The 25706-nt window shown below is 42.9% G+C and overlaps 3 protein-coding genes across 5 annotated transcripts in view; 2 read left to right on the forward strand and 1 right to left on the reverse strand.

Annotated features, from left to right (window-relative positions):
- Positions 1–351: 351 nt before the first annotated feature.
- On the forward strand, positions 352–5263 carry LOC105928210 (dual specificity phosphatase DUPD1). 3 transcript variants are annotated; one of them, XM_012865358.3, is made up of 4 exons: positions 352–688; positions 918–1135; positions 2565–2808; positions 2905–3087. In XM_012865358.3, the coding sequence occupies exons 1-3, from the start codon at positions 561–563 to the stop codon at positions 2762–2764; spliced, it is 546 nt and encodes a 181-aa protein (XP_012720812.2). In that variant the 5' UTR covers positions 352–560; the 3' UTR covers positions 2765–2808; positions 2905–3087. The 3 variants fall into 3 exon arrangements, with proteins under 3 accessions (XP_012720812.2, XP_035997813.1, XP_035997812.1); XM_036141920.1 differs by lacking the exon at positions 2905–3087 and adding an exon at positions 4876–5263 and having other exon boundaries at positions 595–794; XM_036141919.1 differs by having other exon boundaries at positions 595–794.
- On the forward strand, positions 5261–8991 carry dusp29 (dual specificity phosphatase 29). The gene is made up of 3 exons (XM_012865386.3): positions 5261–5586; positions 7318–7541; positions 8620–8991. The coding sequence occupies exons 1-3, from the start codon at positions 5405–5407 to the stop codon at positions 8817–8819; spliced, it is 606 nt and encodes a 201-aa protein (XP_012720840.1). The 5' UTR covers positions 5261–5404; the 3' UTR covers positions 8820–8991.
- Positions 8992–10422: 1431 nt separating this feature from the next.
- The window catches only part of kat6b (K(lysine) acetyltransferase 6B), a 32530-nt gene continuing 17246 nt past the window's right edge, over positions 10423–25706 (reverse strand). Inside the window, exons 8-17 of the mRNA XM_012865382.3 lie at positions 23203–23324; positions 22130–22242; positions 21855–21996; positions 21532–21693; positions 21038–21131; positions 18969–19200; positions 18533–18692; positions 17325–17591; positions 15221–15527; positions 10423–13332 (exon numbers count right to left, since the gene is read on the reverse strand). Of these exons, the coding sequence (XP_012720836.2) occupies positions 10559–13332; positions 15221–15527; positions 17325–17591; positions 18533–18692; positions 18969–19200; positions 21038–21131; positions 21532–21693; positions 21855–21996; positions 22130–22242; positions 23203–23324 (4373 nt within the window). The 3' untranslated portion in view covers positions 10423–10558. The remainder of the gene's footprint in view (positions 13333–15220; positions 15528–17324; positions 17592–18532; positions 18693–18968; positions 19201–21037; positions 21132–21531; positions 21694–21854; positions 21997–22129; positions 22243–23202; positions 23325–25706) is intronic.

A 25706-nucleotide genomic window follows, 5' to 3' on the forward strand; every position in this document is an offset into this window, starting at 1 on the left:
GAGTAAAAACTCGCCCAGAAATTCTCTAGATACAGGAAAAAACAACAGTTTTACAAGTTATCATCAGAAATCTCTAATGCAAACTGAAAAAAAGTGGTTTTGAAAGTTTTTAAAGATTATATTGTTTTCTAATGGTTCCACTGTCAGTAGTGAAATCATTGGTCTTTTTGGAAGATAGTTTAGCTGTGTTTTTGGTGCCACTTTGAATCACCACTTCACCGTAAACACTAAAATAGCCATTGTGAAAGTGCAGCTTGGCTTCTGACACATTTATCAGAGGAATAAATAGCCCACACTGCCTCGGTTTGGCCTCTGGTATGTTCAGCTGTCCATTTCCGGCGGGTTCACCACCCTGATTTCAGACTCTAAACAGAGCTCATTGCAGCTGTTCAGTTAAAGTTTAATACACGCTTTTCAAAGACGAGGGCCATAGTAAGTTTTCTTTTTTCTTTGTTTGTTTCTGGACCACCTTTGAAAAGCCATCTAGCTCTTTGGCACATATGAAGAGGAATATAAAGCGTGGTAATCATATACAAGCGCTGAGGTGAGAAATAGCGGGTATGAGCTCAGAGGAGGAGTCAGTGGATCAGACACCACCCACCTGCAGTCTGCTGGGCCTTCTGCTGAAGAACAGGCGTCCCACCGGAGCTGTCAATGAGGTTTGGCCCGACCTCTTCCTCGGGAACGCGTAAGTGGCATTCTCACTTTGGGGACGGTGCTGATCCGATTGCAAAACAGTTTCTACAAACAAGTCGCATGATCGGCCGACTGATGGGACGGATATGGAAAAATCTGTACATTTGAGTCACCAGTGATGCATTTTTTTTTTTTCCAAACATATGCTGCCAGAGATGGCTGCAGGCGAGAAAAACAGCTGAAAATCACAGTCCCTCCATCATCTCTGGTGCTATTTACAGGGCGACAGCTCGGGATACGACGTTGCTACAGAATCTGGGAATAACACACGTGGTGAATGCTGCAGATGGCCCTCGGCACATTGACACCGGGCCACGTTTCTACCAAGACACCAACATACAGTACCATGGAGTGGAAGCAGCAGACTGCAGCGGATTTGACCTGAGCCCGTTCTTCTCAGAGACTGCTGAGTTCATTCATGGCGCTCTGAGTCAGAAAGGTACGATTCAGTCAAACCACATCAGGAAGAAGGCGTGGAGGGAACTCATGAAGCACAAATGTGATGCATCACCAAGATGGATTAAATGTCAACAAAATCTGCAGAGTTATGACTAAATCACTGCTCAAATCTGTTGCTTTCTTGCTTTGCAGGAAGGAGAGTATAAATATTACTAAATAAGACTAAACAGTCAGATGTCTCCTGTAATTTAGTCCCCAGCTGAATGTTTTAATGTGGATCATTCTGACCTAACATTTTAATACATCTGATACAAAAATCAATGAGGAAAGCAACTCCAGTTAAAGGCTCTTGTTTTTATTCAATATTTGTAAAAAATTTGTTGGTTAAAGATGGACAATCTCAGCATCTTAAATTAAAGTGATTGATGGCTGTATTGAATTTCAGGTGTATGGTTCTAGAAAACAATATTATTGGAAGTGTATATCTCATATTAATGAAAAGTTTATTTTTTTAATTAATTTCAATTCATTTTCAATTCATTTTTAATTTTTCTTCAATTAAATCTTATTTATATACCACCAATTCATGAAACATGTCATCTCAAGGCACTTTCCAAAGTAAAATTCAATCAGATTATTTAAATTGGATCAGATTATACAGATTGGTCAAAAAGTTTCCTCTCTAATGAAACCCAGCAGATTGCATCAAGTCTTGACAAGCAGCATTCACTCCTCATGAAAGAGCGTAGAGCCACAGTGGACAGTCGTCTGCATTGTTGATGGCTTTGCAGCAATCCCTCATACTGAGCATGCATGAAGCGACAGTGGAGAGGAAAACTCCCCTTTAACAGGAAGAAACCTCCAGCAGCACCAGGCTCAGTATGAATGCTCATCTGCCTCAACCCACTGGGGCATAGAGACGAGTTATTTGTCAAGGGACAGGGCACATCAATTAACATCATCCAATATAAACGTGCCTCGTCTAATCTGTCCATTCAGTTGGACAGGTGTGCCATGGTATGTTTGCATTTGTGCGATACTCTGTTCAAAGCTTTCTCCCTGATGTCTGCTGTGTTCTCTGGTCTTAATGATGCTTTTTGCTTCTTAAAGTTCTCTAACAAACCTCTGAGGCCTTCAAAGACCAGTTGGGGTTAAATTACACCACATTGGACTCTGTTTACTTCTTACCGGTTCCACCGGGCTTTATTTATGGGTATTAAATTAAACGGGACTGAATACAAATGCATGCAACACTTTTAACCTTTGTAATTGTAAAGAAAATAAAAAAAATCCTTTACCAAACCTCTAACATCATGTACTAGTCTAATCACCTAAAAGTCCAATAAAAATACACTGAGGCTTTTGGTTGTAATGTGAGAAAATGTGAAAAAAGTGTAGATTTCAACACACTCTACATTCTGTTGTGAAAATCCCAACATCTGCAGCTTCTCTCTCTTTTCTCTTTGCAGGTAAGGTGCTCGTCCACTGCGCTCGGGGAATCAGCCGCTCAGCAACCCTTGTGCTGGCCTTCCTCATGATCAAAGCGGGTCTTACCCTGGTGGAAGCTGTGGAGGTCGTTTGTAGGAGCAGAAACATTCTCCCGAATGTCGGGTTTCTGAAACAGCTCTGTCAGCTGGACTCAACTTTAGCCCTGCAAAAAAAAACCTAGCACACGGTCATGGAGAGAAACTTGGGGATTATGGACTGCTTTAGGTAGGTTTCATTTCATGCATCCTCAATACTTTTTCAAATAAAAATAAAAAAGCAAAAAAACAATGGTGTGTGTATTTTTTTTTTTCAACTTTGCAGTGCAACCTATTTGAAAATCCATCCATCGTCTATAGATGTTTATCCGTGCATGGTCATGGTCTCCACCTGTCATTAGGGGAGAGGCGGGTAATACCCTGAACAGGTCAGCAGTCCATCACAGGGAAACACAGAGACACAGAGGACAACCATGCTCACACCTAAGGGCAATTTGGAGAGACCCGTAACAAAACAGATATATTTTTGGACTGTGGGAGGAAGCCGGAGTACCCGGAGAGAACCCAGACATGCACAAGGAGAACATGCGAACTCCATGCCGAAAGACCCCATAATGGGATTTGAACCCAGGACCTTCTTGCTGCAAGTACAGAGCCCTTTTTGAAAAATGTTTACAATTATGTGTAATTCACTGCTATATATGTCACAGCATTACAGACATGCTTGCTAGACTGCATGCTTAAAAAGGCTTGACAAACGTGTGTAAAATCTCTTTAGCAAAAATGTAAATGAAAAACTGTTGTAAAACCCATAAAATTGTTGGAAAAGAACAAGAATAAATGTTTATGTGCTGTGTTTTTAAAAAATATTAACACCCTCTGAACTTTTTAAAATTTTGATATTTGGGGGATGATTTTCTTCGGTTTGGAGAGGGTGTTGGTCAGAGTTGATGGGAAGATGGATGGAGCTAAACACAAGCTGAACGTCCTGAATGAAAACACGCTGGTGGCTACCCGACATTTGCAATAGCTGGGGCGGCCATTCACCTTCCAGCAGCACAAAGACCCTAAACATGCAATAAAATGTTTAGGTCAAAGAATATTCATGGTTTAGAACGGTCCAGTCAAAGTCCAGACCTAGATCCAGTTGATGGTTGAGTGTTAATAGAAACTAACCACTCAGTCTGACTGAGCATGGGGTACTTTGAAGACCAAAGTGACCAAAAGACTTGCAGCTATAATTGCAAGTGGATCTATAAGCACTGACTCAGGAGGGCTGATTACAAACACACTCTGCCATTTTCACATATTGGTAGAGAAAAACAGTTAAAACCATGTATCACTTTCTTTCTACTTCACAATTATGCGCAAGAGGTGTGGATCATTTTGCAACTAAACTTGTCATGTATGGTATATGCACTCAAAACCCTCTTGACATCTGAATAACTGCAATGTTTGACAACAACAAAAAAGGAGATAAAAAAAAGATGTATTTATCGTCAGCGAAAACGTCCCATGATGGATCTCAAATCTGCAGAACATGGTTTCCTTTAGGGATGGTGTCTAAAACACACAAGCATCAGTATCGACCGCCAAGACCCCTGCTGCACTGAAACAAGACAGAAGCAGCTTATGCCTATAAATAAACAATGCTCCACTTAGGTATTCACTTCAGTCCAGTGAAGTATGGTTAAAACTGTAAAATCTCTAAAAAGGCTTGATGCGAAATGACAAAAAAAAAAAAAAAAAAAAAAAAAATGCCATCGTGGTTCTGAGAGAGTATACAGATTCAGGTCAGACTTTGAAAGAGATGAAAAGCAGAAGCCATCTTAATAAGAAATGCTCTCCGGAGCTCGCTGGCAGAAAGATGCTGTCAAAATAAAAGGAATTGGATATCACAGGTTTAATGATTTCACTGTCAGAATGAATGATGGCGGGGTATGAAGATATGAGGAGGGGGGGTGGATAAAGGGGGCCTGATGGTGTGAAAACTCAGTCTGACATGTTAGCAGCTTCTTCCCGCCATCCTGCAACGCAGCCATCATCACGCTCCGCCGTTTTTTTTGGGGGGGGCTCGCGTTTAGATCTCTGAGTGGACCGTGCGTATCATATAATGGGGAATCAAAGGCATGTGCCATCGCAGCGAAAAAAAAAAAAAAAAAACCCTCATCTGTCGAGCCGTCTGACACGTTTCAGCTGTAGCCTACGGGCCCACCCCGAGAGGCTGCGGGGGATGCAGACCATCGTTAATGGGTGTTGTAAGGCTGCACTTACATGCTTTCTTTCCCCCCCTCAGCATCTGAAGACACGCGGAAAAGGCTGAGAGAGACTGATGCGATTTCAAGGAGGAAAAGGCCTCAGAGTGCCCTGTTCGCTTGCATTGCATGTGTGGGTATCCTCTGGCTGGCGCAGAGTTTGGTTAAGCACAGCTTGCCGCCAGCAGCGGAGATTAAAGCCGCGCGTTTAGACGTGGATGGCATGGACTGGGCTGGGTGGAAGCTTTTTTCCCCACAGGCAGGGAAAACATGGCAGCTAAGGTCACGGGGGTCCCTGCCACATCACAGCCCTAAAAATATCCCTCTGCATTCGATGCCCCGTCACAGAGAGAGGAGGTTACACAATCTGCGCCCAGAAACGAACCCTTCACCGTGTTCTGCCTCCAAAGAAAGCTGGCAGGGGGGGGGGGGGTGAAAAACGGAGGTCCCTCACACGTCTCGGTGAGTGGAGCTGAAGATGCACGTTGAAGATAAAAACCGAGACGTGCGCTTTTTCCGCGACTTCAGGCATGGAAGCCATGCGTGGAAGGGAGCCACGGTGAGAGAAATATGGCTTCTCATAAGTCAAAGACTGGATCAAAGATAAACGTTACTAAAGCGGCAGAGGAGTCCAGCTCAGCGGACGATTATGTCACACCTGGGGGCTACGAGCTGGAGAAAATCCTCAACCGTGGGAGCGTGGCTTACACTCATGTCAACGAGGTCTGGCCTAACGTCTACATTGGAGATGAGTGAGTAAAAAAAAAGCACCGGACTGTCTAAAAATACACAGTGTGCTGTGGGGGGAAAAAAAAGGTTTGACCCTTTATAGATTTCTTCTGCTCTTGTTTTTTCTTTTTTTTTGTATCTCACCTTAAAGTTTCAGATCGACAAACAAATTCAAATATCAAACATAACCTGAATCAAAAACAAAACGCAGTTTTAAAATGATTATTTCTTGTCTCGAAAACACAATTCAAACCTAACTGGCCCTGTGAGAAAAAGTAATCCACCCCCACACCTAATGCCTGGATGACCATTGGGCCTTCCTGATGACTGGCAATGAGTCTTCTGCATGGTTGTTGAGGAAGTTAGGCGCACTGTTCAGTTCAGTTCAGGAAATATTAAAAGGGTTTCCGGCATGATCTGTCCATTTAAGGTCATGCCACATGTCTTAATCAGATTTTAGCCGGACTTTGACTAGATAAAGTCTCCAAAACCCATGTTTGTCTTTCTTTTTTTTAGCCGTTCAAGAGACACACTGATAGCCAGACTGTCTCCTTCAGGTTTTCTGCCTTTAGGTCAGAATTCATAGTTCCATCAATTATAGCAAGATGTCCAGGTCCTGAAGCAACAAAGCAGGCCAAGAACCACACGTTCCAAAAAGTTCCACTCTTGTCTCGTCGGACCACAGAAAACCAGCAGATTTGTTGTTTTTACTTGAATCCCTCCCATGAGTTCTATTTTTGCCCGGTGTCTTTCCTGTTGTTGATATACGAGTATACCTGAGGCTGTGTTTTAGATACACTACAAAAACTGATCTAAAAATAAGTAAAATATTCTTAAAGTTAGTGTATTTATCCTTGATTTGGGCAGGTAAATAAGATTATCTGCCAATGGAGTGAGTATTTTGACCCCTAAATTAAGATAATTAGACATCCTTCCCTTGAAATAAGATGATGGAGATGAATTGTTCCTATTTTAAGTGCAAAAATCTTATTCCATTGGCAAATCATCTTATTTACCTGCTCAAATCAATGGCAAATACACTCATTTTAAGATCATTTTACTTATTTCTAGTTCCGTTTTTGCAGTGTATTTGTAACTTGTGTGACCTCCTTGATGAGTTATCAATATGAGTATGGTAGGCTAGGTTCACCACTGTCTCATGTTTTCTCTATTTGAGCCAAATGGCTCCTACTGTGGTTTGCTGGAGTTCAATAGCCTCATAAATGGCTCTGTAAATATTTTCTGACTTATTTAGATCATGATGAGTTGTTTTTTTAGATATTTGGGCCTACTTCATTTTTATTCTACATATCTGATAGTAATCAGGATTGGGTGTTTCTAATAAACATGGACCCAAGGAATATCTTTAACCAGATGATTACATCACCACTTAACAATGGGGGGCGATAGCAAACATGCTGGATAACTGAGCCTTGGCATGGGCAATGGGGGCAATTCTACATTCACACAGAGCTAAATGGTTTTGGATAGCATATTTCTCTTAACAAAAGGAAGCCTTTGAAACTTACTGTTTATCTACTCAGGTTATCTTTAATCATCCATCCATACATGCTTTTTTGAGATCGGATCGAAGGGTCAACACATCCAGTAGGGAAGCGCAGACGTGGTTATCTTTGACTCTTCTCCAAATTTTACATTATGAAAAACAAAAACAGAAGAAATCCACAAGGGGGTGAACACTTTTTCCCAGCATTATCGGGTATTAACGGGTCATTTCTCTCGGCTTCCTGAAGGCAGACGGCAAAGGACAAGTTTACCCTGAAGAGCCTGGGGATTACTCACATTTTGAACGCAGCAGAGGGGACGTGGAACAACGTGGACACCGGACCTGGTTACTACGGCGACATGGACGTTGTTTACTACGGTGTGGTGGCAGAAGACGTCCCTACATTTGACCTCAGCCAGCACTTCTTCTCTGCCGCCAAGTTCATTCAGGAGACACTAGGAAACCCTCAGAGTAAGACAATTTTTTTAACAGTTTTCTGTCATGCAGACCGCAATGTGTCGCAAAAGTTTTCATACCTTTTATCATCTTACCACAACAACAAACTTTAATGAATTTTATGGAGCTCTTATGGGGATAGACCAACACAAAGTAGCTCAGTTATATAGCGGAAGAAACATCATACAAGGTGTTCAAAACTGCTTGGAAATAAAGATCTAAAATGTGTGCGGTGCATTAGAATCAGCCTAAAAATAACTTTCTGGCCTGTATGCAAAATCCTCGACAATCCCATGGTGAAACACGGTGGTGGCAGCATCGTGCTGTAGTTGCTTTTCTTCAACAGGAGAGTCGGGCTTGATGCGTAGATGAATGGATCTAAATGCAGGGCATACAGCTGGAGACTGGAGGTGCTGGTTCAAATTCAAATTCCAGCAGGACCCTAAACCAAGTTCAATCCTAAACCTTGAGTCAGAGCTGCAACGGTTCAAAACCTACGTATGATGGAATAGTTGAGACCTTACACTGCAAAAAGGAAACTAAAACTAAGTAAAATTGTCTTGAAATGAGTGTATTTGTCCTTGATTTGAGCAGGTAAATAAGATTATCTGCCAATGGAATGAGTATTTTTACCCTTAAAATAAGATTAGATATACTGCACTTGAAATAAAATGAAGATGAATTGCTCTTATTTTAAGTGCAACCATTTTATTCCATTGGCAGATCATATTATTTACCTGCTCAGATCAAGGACAAATACTCATTTGTATTTGAGTTGACTTACTTTTAGTTCCCTTTTTGCAGTGATCTGTGCTGAGACTTTAAAATAATGACCCCAGTCTTGCATTTGTAAAACTATGGATCATTACCCTTTCACTCTAAAATTTATGACCTGCTTTGTGTTGGTGAACTTATTAATGCTTTTGCACAGGACTGTATACGCAAAGAAAAAAAAAAAAAAAACAGATCATAAAATGTTAAATAGCACATAGTTGTATTTGCTGCTGGTTGTGTAAAGCTGCTGTTACTTTATTATTCAGCCACTCCTTCAGATAGAATATGTTGAGCAAATTGGCCCTTCATTTATCCCCAGATAAACTGCTGGTGCATTGTGTGATGGGAAGGAGCCGCTCGGCCACCCTCTTCCTCGCCTACCTGATGATCTACGAGAACATGACGGTTGTGGACGCCATCGAGCACGTAAAAAGACGCCGACGGATCATCCCTAACTGGGGCTTCCTGAAGCAGCTGAGGCAACTAGACCAGCAGCTCCTGGAGGGAAGAGGAGTCTGATTCTGCTCGGACAAAATGAAATGTCTCAATTAAAAAAAAAAACTGTAAAAATCAATGTCAAAGTTAAATCCGGGGATTTAAAACAAGCAGGACACAAGTCAGCTAAAGTTAATTAAATGTTTTTTATGTACTTGAATATAAATTATAATAAAGAAACTTTTGGAGACTCAAATTAGTCTTAATACAAACCCTTTGTGCTTTAATCAAATATTCATGCGCGGCCATTAAAAGCCAGTCCGCACCTGTCGTTTTCACGGTTCTGGTCCAGATTGACACCTTCGCTTTCAAAAAGGAGGGAATCCAAGCTGTGCTTCAGATTAAAAGGAGAACAATCCAACTACATGGTCAATCATAATTTATTCTTATGCTAAAATGTACAGCATTTTTAAGTGACTGACAAAAGGAAAAAAAAAAAAAAAAGTCATAAATACAAGAATGTCATTCTGTTCGATTTGTGTGCACATAGCCAGATATTTCCCCCCTGTTCTTACCAGCAACTCTGTACAGGTACAAAGGCTACAAAAGAGCAATATTAACAAAAACACAAGTACAAGTTGCGTTTTACATGCAATCCATTAGCTTAGTTTGGTCTATTCACAGGCTCTATTCTTCTACAATTCGGTAAAATATAAATCCAACGTTTTATAAAGATAGAAAACAAATCTACACATGGAATGAAAACGTAGCTTTAAAGGCATTATGTAAAATATCAACTTTGGACTAGATTTATATCTTTATTGTTATTCATCATTATAATCATTTAGTTCTTTTTTTTTTTAATTCTGCCACATTTCGGGACACTTTGAAATGTTTCAGATTTTTCTTTTTCTTTCTTCTTCAGGGTACAAACACTGAGATATGCTTTGTTATTTTTATTGACAGAAATCAGTCTGTTTTATTAAACAGAAAGCTGCCTCGAGGAGATCCGTTACAAAAGGCTTCAGAATTATACATACATCGCGATAAAACCTCTCGAAAACCAAAACGGAAAAAAAAAAAAAAAAAAAGAAGACTAAGTTTACATTTTTTTACATTATTAGATTTAATAAAATATAGTTTCATCTTTCTCCCCTGTGAAGGGAAACCTAATAAAGGCCATATATTTTTTTTTTTAAATGGCTTGCTATTAAGCACAACACTTGTACAGTACTACTCAATGCACTGTCACTAACAGAGACTGAAGCATGCTTTTTTTTAATCACTTTACAAAATAAGTACAATAATTTAAATATACAAAGGCATGAGTATAGTACAAACTAATTGTCAGCACTGTTAGACAGGTACACTGAACAGCCACTATTTCCACTCGCAGCAGCAGGCGCATTAAATGGCTTCATTTCAGGCTGCTACACTGATGAAACGTCTACGGCTGAGCTCCGAACCCGCCTTTGCCTAAAGACACGTCAGAGACACTAACACTAATTAAATAGATTTTCATCTTAAGGATGTAAGGCTGGAGGAACAAAAATACTTTTTTTTTAAACGTTAGCTTTAGAAGTTACCTCACGGATGAAAGTTTTTGCATTCTTTACAAGTGCTGCTGCTGGTTTTTTCTTTTTTTTTTCTTTTTTTTTTTTTTAAGTAACAAACATCAGGAAAAGAAAAAAAAAAGACACCAAAAACATGAAATAAAAAAAAAGAAAAAGAAAAAAGAAGAAGAAGAAAGCAAGGCCTGATCAGTGCATGTTTTAAAAACAGCCAAATGCACAGGAGAAGAAGCAGCTCTGTCCTGCGGAGAGTTACCGCCTGATTAGGGGACCTTTCAGCGACTGCTTGGACATGCCCGTGTTCATGTAACCATGGTGACCAGCTGGAGGGTACACCATGTTGCCATGTGGCGGAGCCTGCATGGACTGCTGGGGGTATGGCTGCGTTCCCATCATGCCCATCTGCATAGAGTACTGGGGGGACTGGTTCATATAGGCGTGGTTGCCATGGTAGCCGCTGTTCATCATGGGCTGGCTCATGCCGTAGCCGTTCATGGCGTTGAGGGACGACATGTTCATGGAGTTGACGTTGTAGCCCGGCGCCGGCATGATGCTCATGTTCACGCGGGGCATGGCCGCCAGCGTCCTGGACGGCGCCTGCATGGCGACGGCCTGCGGCGCCCGGGTGTACATCTGGTGCTGGTGGTTGTGGGCGAACGGCGCCGGCTTGGAGCGCGCCGACGCGTGGTTCTTCGACGGCATCTGGGGCACGCGCTGCGAGCGGGAGATGGCCATGTTGGGCTGCAGCATCATGGACGAGGGGGAGCCGAGGTTGGGGGGCGGGGTCATGGTGGCCTGCACCTGCGGGTTGGGGACTCTGTGTGGGGTCTGGGGTAAGGACACCAGGCCGGAGTGCTGCGACGACAGCGAAGGGTTGTTTGCGTACGACGTGATGGGGTGTGAGGCCGCGTGGTTGAATGGGTGGTCGATGAACGAGTTGGTGAACTGCTGCAGCTTGGCCAGGCTGAGGCCGGACGACTGGGAGTAGTGGCCGGCGCCGTACTCCCCCTGAGGGTTGATCCTCTCGTAGAGGGCGAAGTTGGGGTTGCCGGACTCGGGGATGTCTGCCAGCTGCATGGTGGTGGTGAAGTTGGGGGCGATGGAGCACTGGGCCAAGGGTGGCTGCTGCTGCTGGCTGTGAAGGCCGTGCTGAGCGTGCTGATTGTGCTGGCCGAGCTGATTGTGCTGCAGGTGGTGATTGTGGTGGTGGCTGTGCTGGTTGTGTTGACTGAGCTGATTGTGTGGGGCGTGCTGATTGTGTTGGCTGTGCTGATTGTGTGGCGGGCCATGCCTGCTGTGAGAGCTGTGTTGGCTGCGCTGGCTGTGTTGGTTGTGCTGGGAGTTGCTGGGGGGCCTCTCCACCACCACGCAGCCCTGCGGCGACTTGACGCCGCAGTGCGGCGGCGAGCTCAGGCTGTTCTGCTGAATCATCCCGCAGCCGCCGGGATTGACGGCGGCCATTTGCTGGCTCACGGCGCAGCTGCTCTGGGGCAGGCCGCTGGGGGGGATGTTGCCGTAGGAGCAGCTGTTCTGGGAGGGGCCTGCGCCACAGATGCTGCCCCCCATGGTGGAGTCGTAGCTGCTGGGGTTCTCGTAGTTCTCCGTGGTGCTCTCGATGCTGCCCAGGTCACTGAAGCCGCTGTCCACCACCTGCTGGGAGTGATCCGACACCGACGGCACGTCCATCATGGGGCTGGTCTCCATGTTGTGGAGCGAGGGCACCGATATGGCACTGTGGTCGGGGCTTATCTGAGTGTAGCCGCTCTCCAGGATGGAGACGGCTGGGCTGTTGACGGAGCGCACTGATTGGCTGGGATGGGACTGCGCGGAGGAGAGGGGGCTGCTGTGGTCCGACTGAGGGCAGTCGTCCAGCGGCGTGAGCTGAGGGCTCTGGGCCACGTGGGTGTAGGTCTGCAGGCTCCTGCACGGCTCCTGGCTCTCGGCGCAGTCCTGGAACACCGTCTCTCCTTCGCTTTCGTGCGTCAGCGACTGAACAGCTTGGGCCGTCTCTGAGTCAAACTCCGTGCAGACGGGGGGATCCTCTCTCAGCACGGGGCTGAGCGCGCACCTTCCCGTGGGTGGAAGAGATGGCTGGTTTGGAGCAGGACTGGGCGTGCTTTCCTCCTCAGACTCAGAGTCTGCTGGATTGTCAGAGTCTGGAGGGGCTATGGAAGCGACTACTGCTGCCGTAGGGGGCGGCGTCTCCACCGTGGGTTCTGTCGCCGCATTCGGCAGCTTTTCTGCAGCACCAACCGGCACCTCTTCGCTGCACGGCTCTTTAGAAACCTGCTGACTTAGGTCAGAGCTGTCGTCTTCTTTTGGATCTAAAAAAGCTTGAGTGACATTTGGTGTTTCTTTCGAACTTTGCTCCGACTCCTCCGCGCCGCTTTCAGACACTTCCTTCTTGCTGCGCTTTTCGTCGTTGGCAACCTGGTCCTCTATCCGAGCTCTCTGCTCCTCCTCGTCATTTTCCCCGCTGTTGTTCTCGGGTGACGCAGCCCTCTCGCAGTCGTCCTCCGCGTCTTTGGCGGGGGAGACCGGCTCATGCCCGCTCTCTTGCTGGTCGTCCCCTGGCGCTTCCGGTGAGTCAGTCCTGTCGGCGGGCTGTGGGGAGGGAGCCTCAACGGAGAGAGCAGGTGAACACACCGGCGAAGGCACCGGCGAAGGCACCGGCGATCCTCCGGGCGAGCTCGAAGTCTGGGAGCCGTGATCAGCAGGGCTGGGGGGCTCTGAGTGGAGCCCCTCCTGCAGTAGATCCAGACTGTCCAAAGACCCGCCCGCTTTAGTCTCCTCGTCTCCACTGAACAGCTCCTGGTCCGGTGCGTGTTTTGCGTCGTCGGTGCGAATATGGTGCTGCTCCGCCTCCATGGGCGTTTCAGGTGGCGTGTAGAGGTTCAGCTTAAAGCCCATCTTGCGTTCGTTTTTGAGCCTCCACTTGGGAGGGCCGCGTTTAACCCCCTTGGGCCAGCCTTTCTTCCGTTTCACTGGACGGGGTCTGCTGGGTCTCTTTGAGACGAGTCCACTTCCTGTGAATTAAAGAGCAAACCGAACAAAAACCTCAAGACTCTGAATTCCAGGAAGGACAAGATGTTTAACGTAGAGTTGGAGACAGTTTTGTTGGCAAGTCGTGTAAAAGCATTAAAACGACATTGATCTTCCATTGCAGTTGTCTGTTCTTTACAAAAATCTGATAAATTAAAGTTCATTGAGGGGGAAAAAATTAAATACCTTCTTTAGAAGTAAAAAATTAAATCCCCGGTGGCAAAGTTGTTACTGGGTCCAATATTCTCCTCTCTTCGCCTCGCTGCAGAGATTTTCTAAGGGTTTTATTTGTGGTGACTATGGAAGAAGGTTCACTTTGTTTCTAATCTACAGGGTTTCTGCAGGTATCACCAACACATATGTAATACTTTTTAAGACCCTTTTAAGACCACTAAAAATGAAGTTTAAGACCTACATACAGAAACGTCCAGAACAATCGCATTCATAAAATTACTCACATTTCAGATACATTTATTCGAATAACTTTTTGGAAAAAAATTACTTTTAGTAGTATCACTGCAAAGCGATCTTTGCTTTTACTGGCAACTCTACCCACCACGAGTAACTTCACTGAATTAAAAAACCTATTTAACCAGAGAGACTTACTGATAGTAAACAAGCTTTGCCGTTTTAACGTTATTTATTGTCTATTGAGCCTGCTTTGCCATGAGGTCCTGGCTCAAATAAATATACAGTAGATCTTATTAATGGAAGGACTTAGCACTGCTCTGATTAATATGCAATACCTACTGTAGGTATTGTTTTCATAAGTTTTATGTAGAAAAATATGGATTTGGATATGTTTCTTCTGCATGAATTTGTGTTTATTTTAGTCCTTAAATTTTCCAAATTTGCACATAACCTTATACATTTGTCTGTCTGGTTATCTCATCTTTAAATATTGAATCTGATGTTATGATCAAACAGTTATTACTTCAGAAGTTATTTTACCAATTACTTAACTAAATATAATAAATGTGTCAGTAATAGCTAAAATACATTTACTCCCTTTAACGAGCTTCATTCAGTCGTTGGCCCTCGCCCATAAACGTCCACGTCGGCCCAGCTGTTTGATTCTGGCTGAACGGCTCAGTCACTTTAGCATTGATTTCTGTCCTGATAAAGTCCGCTAGTCTGACGCGGGTCATGTGATCAGTTTTATCCTAAATGACTTGATGCATTTGGAGCCATTTGTGCAGCACGAGTGGCTTGTAGTCACTGCGTGGAGAACCCAGAGAACCTCCGCTCGTAATGTCGGTACTGATCCGAAGAAAACATGGAGGTCGTAACGGGAGTTGCAGAACTGTTGGCCCTCTGAGGATGAACCCCTGTAGAACTGACTGATAGCTGTCGTCTATCTCTGATCGTTCACGGCTCTACCGGCACTTTTTAATCCGGACCCAAACGCCTGGACTACCATCATTCCAACTTTTATGTTGTTAGTTGTTTTTTATAAGCACCAAAAAGCTGAAGTTGGTATTTTTAGTGGATTTAATCAAGCCTTAAACGGGTTCTTTTGCTGCCAAGATTAGCTAAATTTGCATTTTCCCACGACAACAGCTGCAATACTGTTTCCGCACACGGAGTGGTACGGACTAACCGATAACATTAAAGCTGGTTGGCTGGCTGCGCGTTTTTAATTGTAAATACATTTAATAAAGCACAATTCAGAGTCGCGGAGCATTTTACTGTGCATTTGAAAAATAGACCAAAGATATCTAAGACCTATTAAAAAAATGTAAGACTTGAACATGACAATTCTATGAAGACTTTTTAAGGCCTTAAATTTAGATTTTTCCAATTTTCAGTTCAGCTTGCCAACAAATTTGCCCACATTTATGAATAATGATTTTTTTAATTCGATGAAATTACCTTCATTCCAGTGCTCAAGATTGTCTTTGTGCGCATTTTTTTCAAGCCTCGGGCGACCTCTTCGCCGTTTCATTGGTAAAGCTGATATCTTGTATGTTTGCGTCTCCTCCTCCTCATCGTCGTCATCGTCGTCTTCCTCCATCCTTCCCGTCCTGGAGTTGTGCTCCAGTCGGGGCATCGGACGTTCATCCTCGGAGTTGTCAAACGGTTCGTTCAGGACCTCTGTGGTCTCTGAGATTGTTTCTGTAGTTACGCTGCTGTTGATTCGCTTCCTTTTACGCCCTCGCTTCTTAAGAACCACTGTGCTCTGAAAGACAAATACACCAAAAATCAAAGTGAGACGAAGTGAGAAGGAAAATTACACATTGTTTTGTGATTTATTTATTTTTACTAACAAAAATGTGAAAAGTGTGGCTTTAATTTATATTAAGTAGCCCTGAGTCAACACTTTATAGAATCACCTTTTGCTCCAATTTACAGTTTTAAGTCCTTTGGTGTGTCTCTACCAGCTTTGCAAATCTAGAGACTTTTTGCCGCTTCTAATAAGTTTCCCTTCCAGGACTGCCCTGTGTTCAGCTCCATCCATCTCCCCATTCAACTCTGACCAGTTGCTGAAACAAAAGCATCCCTAAAGCATGCCAGCACCATGGCCGAGCATCACACTGTGAGTTCAGGGTGATGGGCGCTGTTATTATTTCACTACACACAATGTTTAGCAGTAGGCCAAAAGCTTGAGTGCTGCTCTCACTTTTTCCTAAGTTTGCTATGTTTTGTCTAACCTTCAGATCTTTTTATTGAAGCTGTGGGACTCTGCGACTCCTCCAGAGTTACTAAGAGCCCTCTGGTAACTCTGCAGTTCTTTTATACTATTTCCATTTTCCAATTGAACGGAGCTCTGTGAATTGTTCAAAGCTTAGGATAATATTTTAGAGCCTAATTCTGCTTTAACCTTCTCCAGAAACCTTATTCCTGACATGTGTGTGTGTTCCCTGGTCTTAATGACGCTGTTTGTTCACTAATGTTCTCTCACAAACATCTGGGGCCCTTGACAGACATCTGGATTTACCCTGAGATTAAATTAGAGAGGTGGGCTCTCTTTACTAATAACATGACTTCTGAAGGCAAGCTATTACCTGAAATCCATTTACATTGGTGTGTTTAACCTGAAAACATCTGAACAAACTCAAGTTGCTTCAATATTTACTGCATGACAGTAAGTATTTATGATTAGTCTGACTGTCAGCATACTCTATTTTGTCCAATGGTTATACTTTTTAGAACAATCAATGTTAATAAATGTAATTACAATACAGGATCGCTTCAAAGTAGACAATGCAGGGATTACGATGGCATTAAAAATATGTTAACTGAGAAAATCTTTACATCTGAGAGTGTAATTGCAAGTGCAGAAATATTCTTTCCCCCTCCCCCTACTCTGCAGAAATAAATCTGGGATGCCCTACCCCATTAGAAATGTAGGGTCAAGGGCTATGAATGATGGGGAGGGAGTGAAACGAGATGCAGTCTGAAAAGCAACGAAGCACAGTGTGGAAAACCACAAATGAGAAAGTCAAGAGCAAGCAGACCACGGTCTGTATTTTACATTCTTCAGTTGTTTCCCACCGACTCGCCTGCGACTCTTCTTCAAAACCCCTTCACAAGCAGAATGTGAAATCAATACTGTAACTAAGGCACTAAATAAACTCAGCCGGCCAGTATCAGGCAGTTTTGTGGTTCGTTGTAATATTATCTGCAGCACAAGGGGGCAGTGCCTTATAGAAAGAACAGATGTGAGGAGCAACAGAAGAGGGCGGTAAATTAACCATGACCGCTGACAATAGAACAAGGTTTAGCCTGCAAAGTCTCGACACCAGCAGTGAAAACACAATCCATTATCTGCTGCTGCAGGCACACAGGCGAGGCTCCAGAAGACAGAATGAAGCTACTGGGGCCTGTGCACAATTTACGAGCAATTATTAAAACTTATATCACATGCAAGTGAATGAGAGGCTGTTTAATGAGGGGAAATATCCAGCTAAAGACTTATCAATGTGATAATCACGCCTAGAAAAGAAGGATCACACGATCTAACACCAGAAGTCACCTTTCTCTTGGCTGTAAGCATCGCGTGAGCTTTCGTCAGGATGGGTGGCGAGCCGTCGGAGTCGTCATCATCGTCGTCGTCGCCGTCGCTGATGACCTCCGGTCGCTGGATGCGCCTGGTCCAGGGGGGAGCTGGCCGGCGCTCGTAGGTCCTGTACGGTATCTTGCAGTGGACCTTGGTGAGAGGTTGCCGGCTCCCGTGAGTCATCATGTAGCCTTCCCTCTCCTCCTTCTCCCAGCAGCTGGCCTGCTCCTTCAGCCGCTCGGCCTGGTAATTAAACGGACAAGACCCATTATCACCGGGAAGAAGAGCATGCATGGATAAAGAAAGAAAAAAAAACACATCTGAGCAACGAGGCTAATGGGAAAACAAGAGATCTGAATTAACATCGTGACAAATGAATCATTGCGTATTATCACTCCGGATAATACGAGCGGCATCCTGATTGGATGTCTGCCCGTCAGCATGAAAACATTTCCGTTAAGCAACTGTACAGAGATTGCATGTCATGGTTTATTCAGCACTATCAATTATAGGATGATTCAGGGGCAATTTTGCACAACATTAGATGCCTGGTGAAAGTCAGAGTGAACTTCTCATTATCGGCTTCAATTTGAACTCCTCAATCGAACTCAGGTCTGCTAAAAGCATTTCAGATTCGTGGAGACAACAACATATGGGTACGTCTCGATACTTTAACATATTGAGAAGTTTATTTGTTTTAGTATTTTTGTTCCAAAAGTGAAACACGTGTTGTATACATTTATTGCAGACGGAGCAATATATATTGAACATTAATTTCTGCTAATGTTGACAGTGATTTACAGCTAATGACATCCCCAAAATACGTTTCTAGGGAATAAAGGGCAATTAAAAAAAATTATTTTTATCTCAGAAATGTTGCTGTTAAAGAAGCAGTGCCCTCTATGTTAATGGAAGGTTGAGTGGAAGGATGAAATGGGTTAGAAAAGATGCACAGGACATTCCTTGTGTTAAGCTGTCCCTGAACCAGAGACCGTCAGTAGAATCTGACCTGTGCTAAGGAGAAAATGGACTGCACATACATGGTTGAACTAAAACTGTATGTAAACAAGCTATGTAAAATGTCCCCTTTTCAAATGAGCTTCTGAAATAAATGCTATTTTTTTTGATGACACTTTAATTTTCTGAAGTGTGCATGTATTGTCTACTCGAGCAAAGACACCTACATCCATCTCTGCCTCTCTCTCCTCCTCAGACAGGACAGCGTTCAGAGTCATGGAAGGATTCCAGCGCAAGGCGTCCACGTCTACCTCATTCCTGCGCGGGTTAGCCCTCAGCCTCTCCATGTGCCTCTGAATCAGCCTTTCTCTTCTGACCAACACAATCCTATAACACAGAGGAGGAGAGCACAAGCATTAGGAGTCAGCGTGGAGGAGGGTGGAGTGGGGGTGGGAGGGGAGATGGTGCAGTTAAACACAAGCACAAAGACAAGCTCTTCGGGACCGCAGGTGCTCCATGTCCTTGGGGGTACTTAACCTGACTTACTTCTGTCAATATTCAGCAGCATTAATGGATATGCTGTTAAAAATACTCCCTGGCCTGGATAAGTCAGACGGCGTGCGGGAGCGGCAACTGAAAGGAGAGTGCGGCTGTGAAACTGACCTGCCGTCCCGTCTGTCAATCATGCCGAGCTGTTGCAGAGTGGCGGCGATGTCGTGCGGACACATCCCGGTGGCCCGGCTGATTCCTTTAACGCTGATGTGTTTATCTGGGTGCTTATAAAGGTGCTCCAGTATGACACTTTTCCAATATGCCAGGTAGGATAAGCGACCCAGTTCAGACAGCGGCTTCTCTGGGGAGCCAGCTTGTCCTTCTTGTCTGGTGAGGAGGTAACCTAAAAAGACACGATACGAACGCACACGGGGAAGAATGCTTTAGTCAAGCTAAATAGCGCTGCTGGGCTGCTTCCTTCCAGTTTCAAGGAAGTCAGAATATGCCAGAGAAGTCTTTTTTTTTTACACCTTTAACTGCTGTTGCCGCGTTATGATACAGGCTGGTATAGTGCCTTGCCAAAGCATCCGTACTTAAACCTGAAATCACATTTTGTTGCGCTACAACTACAGACTATGCATTCTAATAGGATTTGGTATGATAGCCCAAAACAAAGTAGAGCATGATTGTGATTTATTACACCGTTTTCAAAATGTATTACAAATTAAAATCTTTACATTCAACCCCCTCCACTCCGACACCCTTAAATAAAATCTAGAGCCACCATTTAAATGTAAGTCTGAACTTTGGCCCTTACTGAGGGGTTGCTTTTCCTCAGCAGGAACGTTGAGATTAAATTACAAATGAGAACTTTATCTACTAATTATCGGTATCAGGTTTAAGGGGACTGGATACAAATAGACGCAACACTTTTCAATCTCTGCAATCCAAACATAAAAGCTTGAGGTTGTAACGGAACAAAAACGCGGACAAAAGCTGAAAGCGACATGAACACTTGAGCGTGGCACTGTTACAGAGGAGCAATTCAATGCCGCTGCTCACATGATTGCACTTAAAACGAGATACCGCATAAGGAAGAAATGAAATACGTATGTGAGTGTAATTAGCTTCATGGCCGCCTTGTAAAGGGTCATCCATTAGGAGAGACATGAAATTAATTAATGCCTTTTAATGCACCCACTTCTGAGATCCAAACAAGCGAATCTAATCGCAGAACACTGAACATATAATATGTCAGTGATTGTGACAATATTTAGAACTAAAGCTAAGATAATGAGCCTTTGATTACAATGAATACAGTGATGAAATTAAATGAGAAACTCTCTCTTGCTCTGGGATTTTTTCTCCCCCCTCCCATTCTGAGCTCAAAGGGAATATTTTCCAAGCAAACACATGGTTTTTGGAGCTACCTGTGACAATGTGTTCCTCCAAAACAATCCAATATAACAGAAAAATCTTAATCTAAACAACTTCCAGCACCAAAGCTACATTTTCCAATAAAGCCTTCAAAGAGCTCAGAACTCAGCTGCGTTCAATCTCCCTTAATCCCCGTCTTTGTTATCTGCTCACTCTCAATATCACAGATCCTCTCGCATCTCTGTGTCTCAATGGCTCCCAAAAGTGAACAGGAAATCAAATGCTCCATTACCGCCCGCCCTCCCTGCGCTCGCCCCCTGCCTTTTCCCTTTCTTACACAAACAAAGTCGACAAGTCTTGGAAATAATAATAATACAAAAAAAAAAAAAAATGCCTATACGGACAAAAAACTGCCAGGCTAAACACAGAAATCCACTCAAGGCAGCAACTGTTTTCTTAAGTGGACCGCAGAGCTATAAATATTGTATGTGCTGCATTTACTACCACTCGAACATAAAAGCAGCATCTACACCTCGTCATAAGTCAACAAGAGAGAATTGGGGGCAGTTTTTCTTTTTTTTCTTTTTTTGTATAGAAATAGCTGTTTTAGGTGAAAACACCACTAGGGCTCAAATAACACAAGCAGCCATAATATTGTTTTTCGGTCCTAATCATGTGTGATTGCCTAAGCACCGCACATGAATGCTCTTGATTAGACCCTTTCAAAGCCTTAACAAAATAACAGCACCTTGCCATGAGGTACAAATCCCCCCTTTAATCTAAAATTATTCGCAAAGCCCAATAAAATAGGCGAAATTGTGTGTCTGGTGGTCTAAAAAAAAAACAAGCATTAAAGAACTTACTGAAATCAATAAGGAACCTTCCAAATCCTTGCCTTTGGTACTGAGGCATAATCATTATGCAGGAGACATTGTACTTCTGCTGGCAAAGCTTTTCCTGAGGGAAGGAGAAACAGATCAAGTATGTCAGAGCTCTGCTGAAGCCGGCAATTTACTGCACCTGCCACTGTCCTTGTCTTCACGCACAAAACACACAGCATAATGGCTTTCAATTTAAGAGCACCGCTGTGTGAGAAATTAGCTATATAACTGATGATTTTCAGTAAATCTGCTTGTCGAAAGAATCTGTTATTTAGCTGGTCAGAATTGCTCAGCAGAGCCAAACGTATTAGAGAAATACTTCAAATCCTAAATAAGTTAAATAAAAAACAACAACTAATTCCCACGCTGGGAAAAACAGGCATACTGCACGGAGGTCCTTCTGTAGCCGCACAATAGTCCAACAAATGAAGTGCCTTAATCCGTCGTTTCCCATAAAATCACTCTGTAATCCATACCTTGGAGAAATAGCCCACAAGATGACAGCCTTTCTCATCATTCTTCGTAAGTATGTAGAAGAGGAAAGGCTCCACATCATAATACAAGGTCTTGTGATCCAGGAAAAGCTTGGCTAACAGGCAGAGGTTTTGGCAGAAGAGTTTGCTGACATTTCCATCAACCTAAACACGGAAAAACAGAAGAGGAAGAAAGAAGGCAAAGGGGGACAGTGTTTAAGCGGCTCATATTTTTTTTCCCCCCCCTGCTCATTCCTGACCTCATTCATTGCTGAAATCTCATGCAGCACACAGTTGTTGCTCTGTTGCTATAAAGGAGAGCTGACCTCAAACACGGAGAGGTTGTCCTTTCTGTAGATTTCATTGGCGGGAGGGTGAAACCAGCCGCACTTCTTTCTGTGTCGTAGGAGGATGTTTTTGCTTCTCATGTACTTCAGGCAGAACTCACACAGATAAAGCTTTTGTAATCTGTTGGAGACGACATTTAAAGCTTAAGTTTAGACTTTAAGCGTGAGAGGAGTTTATTACAGAACCAAGGAAAGAAGGAAAGTGTCCTAACTTCTAAATAAGTAAAATTATTTAGAAAAAAAAACAACATCACCTTGAATATTCAGGTGGGTACGGTGAGGAGTACCAGGTCTGGATCTCGTACTTCCCGAATTCGATAACCGCTGGGCGCCGGACAAAGTCTGTGTTCGTCAGTGAGCCAGTTTTCTATGAGAGACAAAGAGCCATTTAGTTACCTAGATTGTTTAAAGTTAGTGTCTCTTATTAGTGAATGTAATTGTAGGAAGATAAATTCATCTTTCGTATGTGTTTGGAAAAAATTTCCTATGAGGGATTGAAAGATAAAATAAGATGCATAGAAGTGTACGAAGGTGGGGCTCCTAAGTAACAGAGTAGCAGCAGTCTAAACATGCGCCTGTTTATCCTTTATCTAACTGGGAAATGTTCCGCATTTGATCATTTTGAACAAACCATAAGAGATTTTGTTGCGTTTACCAATTTGAAAAAAAAACCTATAAAGCTAAATGGTAAGAAATTACACATAACATGGATATACCCCATGTTAGGGTGTTGGACTGTGGTCAGTTTTTAAATATGGAACTGGCAAAAAGCCCAGAAAGGAAGGAAGGATAGGAGGGAAGGAAGGTAGGGATGGAGGGAGGAAGGAAGAATAATAGAAGGTTGGATCAACAGATAGACGAAGGGATGGATGGATTGATGGATACGTCATATAAATGTATATATGGGTGGATGAAAGAGTAGATAAAAGGATGGATGTCAAAATTCTGTCGTTTTCATTAAACAAATGTTGAAGTCAATTTTTGCCAATATTTACTTTATAAAAACAAATAGTAATTGGGAGTTTAAATTAGATATTTCTACAGAGGGTAAGTTTACAGGGATGGATGGATAGTGATAAATATGGAAGGATCTAGAATAGATGGGTGAACTATTAGAAAATGCAATATTGATTTGTGTGTGCATGCAAAACTGCCTAGAGACACATGACACAGATATTTTATATCCACTTTACTTGTTGCCATTTAGTTTCTCAAAGCTGAATAAACTAAAATCACATCACTCAAACAGCTCCACTGTGGATTATTCCACACAGCAGTTTCCTCAATCAAATGCTTTTCCTCCCACTTCCTCGTCCCGTTTCCTCACCTGAGCAGCAAGTTCCTGGACACGAGTGAACGTCTCGATGTCGTCCTCCGTGACGTGATCTCTAGACATGGCCGCCAAGTCCGCTGGGGCCTCCTGCTTCACATGCAGCCTGCCGAGGTGGCCTGTTACAGGCACAATAGGAAATGAACACTGACGCATCAAACACCAGCCCCGTTTAAAGCAGCCGCAGCTGAATAATCTCATAAATGCATTCTATGCAAATGTGCTTATATTGTGAGCACTGCTGCCGAGTCCGTGTCTCGGAGGAATTTCATAATGTATCATCTTTGCATGTTTGTATTAAAATCCCTAATGTAATGAAGTGAAACTAAATCACTCTAATTGCGTAACCGCTTTCATGTGCTTAGTCATCCACCAAGACAGTTTCCCATGAATTAAGAAGCCGATGCAGTGAGGGGGAGCGAGTGTCGACATGAAAAGCAACTCATGTTGGAAATGCAGGCAGTAATTTTATGAGAGACATCAACAACATGACTTAACCACTAAAACAAAAACCCAATAGGAGTGGAAGTGAAGTGTCATCAGCATATTTATGGATATACAGTACCTTGCAAAAGCATTTATACTTCTTGGACCTTTTCAAATTTTATCAAGCTGCAACCGTAAACTTGAATGTTATTACAATTTTGACATATCAACAAAGACTAGAGCACTGCAAAAATAGAATTAAAACTAAGTAACATTTTCTTGAAATGAATGTATTTTCCTTTGATTTGAGCAGGTAAATAAGACTATTTGCCAATGAAATAAGATTTTTGCACCTAAAATAAGAACAATTCATCTCCATCATCTTATTTCAAGCGCAGTATATCTAATTAACTTATTTCAGGGGTAAAAATACTAATTTCGTTGGCAAATAATCTTATTTACCTGCTCAAATCAGGGGCAAATGCATTCATTTCAAGGAAATTGTACTTACTTTTAGTTCCCTTTTTGCAGTGAGCGTAATTGTGAACAAGAAAGAAAAGGATACATGGTTCTCAAACTCTGTTATTGCCAAAAATTTGACATTTCAGAAAATGGTGGCATGCATTAATATTTCCTATATAGCATTTAATCTGATGGTGCTACGCTAAATCTGGCAGAAGCGTTTGCCTTCAGATGTTCGCAAATCCGCACAGCTCAAACTATTATAATATGGCAGAACTGGACATCCACCACCTGAACTGACAGGGCAGGCAAGGTGGGAATTAATCACAGAAGCAGCCAAGAATTCGGTACTTTTATAGGTACAGATTGAATCCTGTCGGTATTACCGAGGACCGATTCACGTAAAATCAAGCGGTACCAGGTTTCGATAACTAAACGCATCACTGTGACACTGACAGTGTGGACGTGTGGGCGATTTTCAAAGCCAAACTTGAGCACAGCATTGCATTTACAAAGCAGGATATAATATATTTTTAATATAGTTTCTGTCTTCTCTGAAACAATTGCACAAATTTTATTCCCACAGCTTCAATCCTGCATTCACCTCGTTCACTCTGTGCCTCTAATAACTGTCGTTTTAGTAAAAATTAAGTTTTATGTGCCGTGGATTCAGGCAATGTAATAAAATTCATACATTATTTAATAAGGTTAATTTCTACATCCAGGCAAATTTATATATTGAGAAATGAATGTTAAATTGAAAAATGTAGCACTAACATTTATTACTACATAAAGACACAAAAGCACCATAAATAGGTACCGTTAAATACTGGTATTGATTTCCAGGTACCGGGTATCGGTACTGTATGGGTTCAAATACGAAAGGTACCCGTCTCTTGTCCCATGGTTACTCTTGAAGAGCGGCAATAGGACAGCTGTTAGACATATTTTCCATAAATCTGTCTTTTACAGATAAGCGGTGAGAAGAAAGGCATTGTTGAAGGAAAGCCATACCAGGCCCAGCATCGGCAACCACGTAGACCAAAGTGCTTTGGTCCGATGAGCCCAAAATGTTACTTTTTGGCAGCGTCTTGCTTTGGGGTTGCTTTCCTCAACAGGGACAGGGAAGCTGATCGAAGTTGGAAGAAAACCTTTTAGAAGCCACATAAGACTTTGGACTGGGGCTGAGATTGGCGGTCCTGTAATGGAGTCCCAGAACTGTGATGGGTGATAGAACCTGGGATATTTTGAATTTAGTCTGTGATGCACAACGCTGGTGGAGACATATCCTAAAAAAAACCCACAGCAAGATATATATTTGGGGGGTGATTACAAAGGCACACCAAAAATCTACTTGAACAAAAACAAATGTTGAAAACCATTTATCCTTTTTCTTAAAGCTTTAGATTTATGCGCCGCTTTGTATTGCTCAATAACTTGAAACCACATAAACTTCAATGGTTTAAAGTCTGAGGTTGCAATGTGACAAAATGTGTGGGGGGGAAAAAAAACATGCAGGGGTATCAACACTTTTGCAAGGCAACATGTGCTCCTGGTTCTTTGCGCAGGAGTTTGGAACTCTTGAAGTACGTATCCTTTAGTTTTTCTACTAT

The sequence above is a fragment of the Fundulus heteroclitus genome, chromosome 10, assembly GCF_011125445.2.
Source record: "Fundulus heteroclitus isolate FHET01 chromosome 10, MU-UCD_Fhet_4.1, whole genome shotgun sequence".
Lineage (NCBI taxonomy): Eukaryota > Metazoa > Chordata > Actinopteri > Cyprinodontiformes > Fundulidae > Fundulus > Fundulus heteroclitus.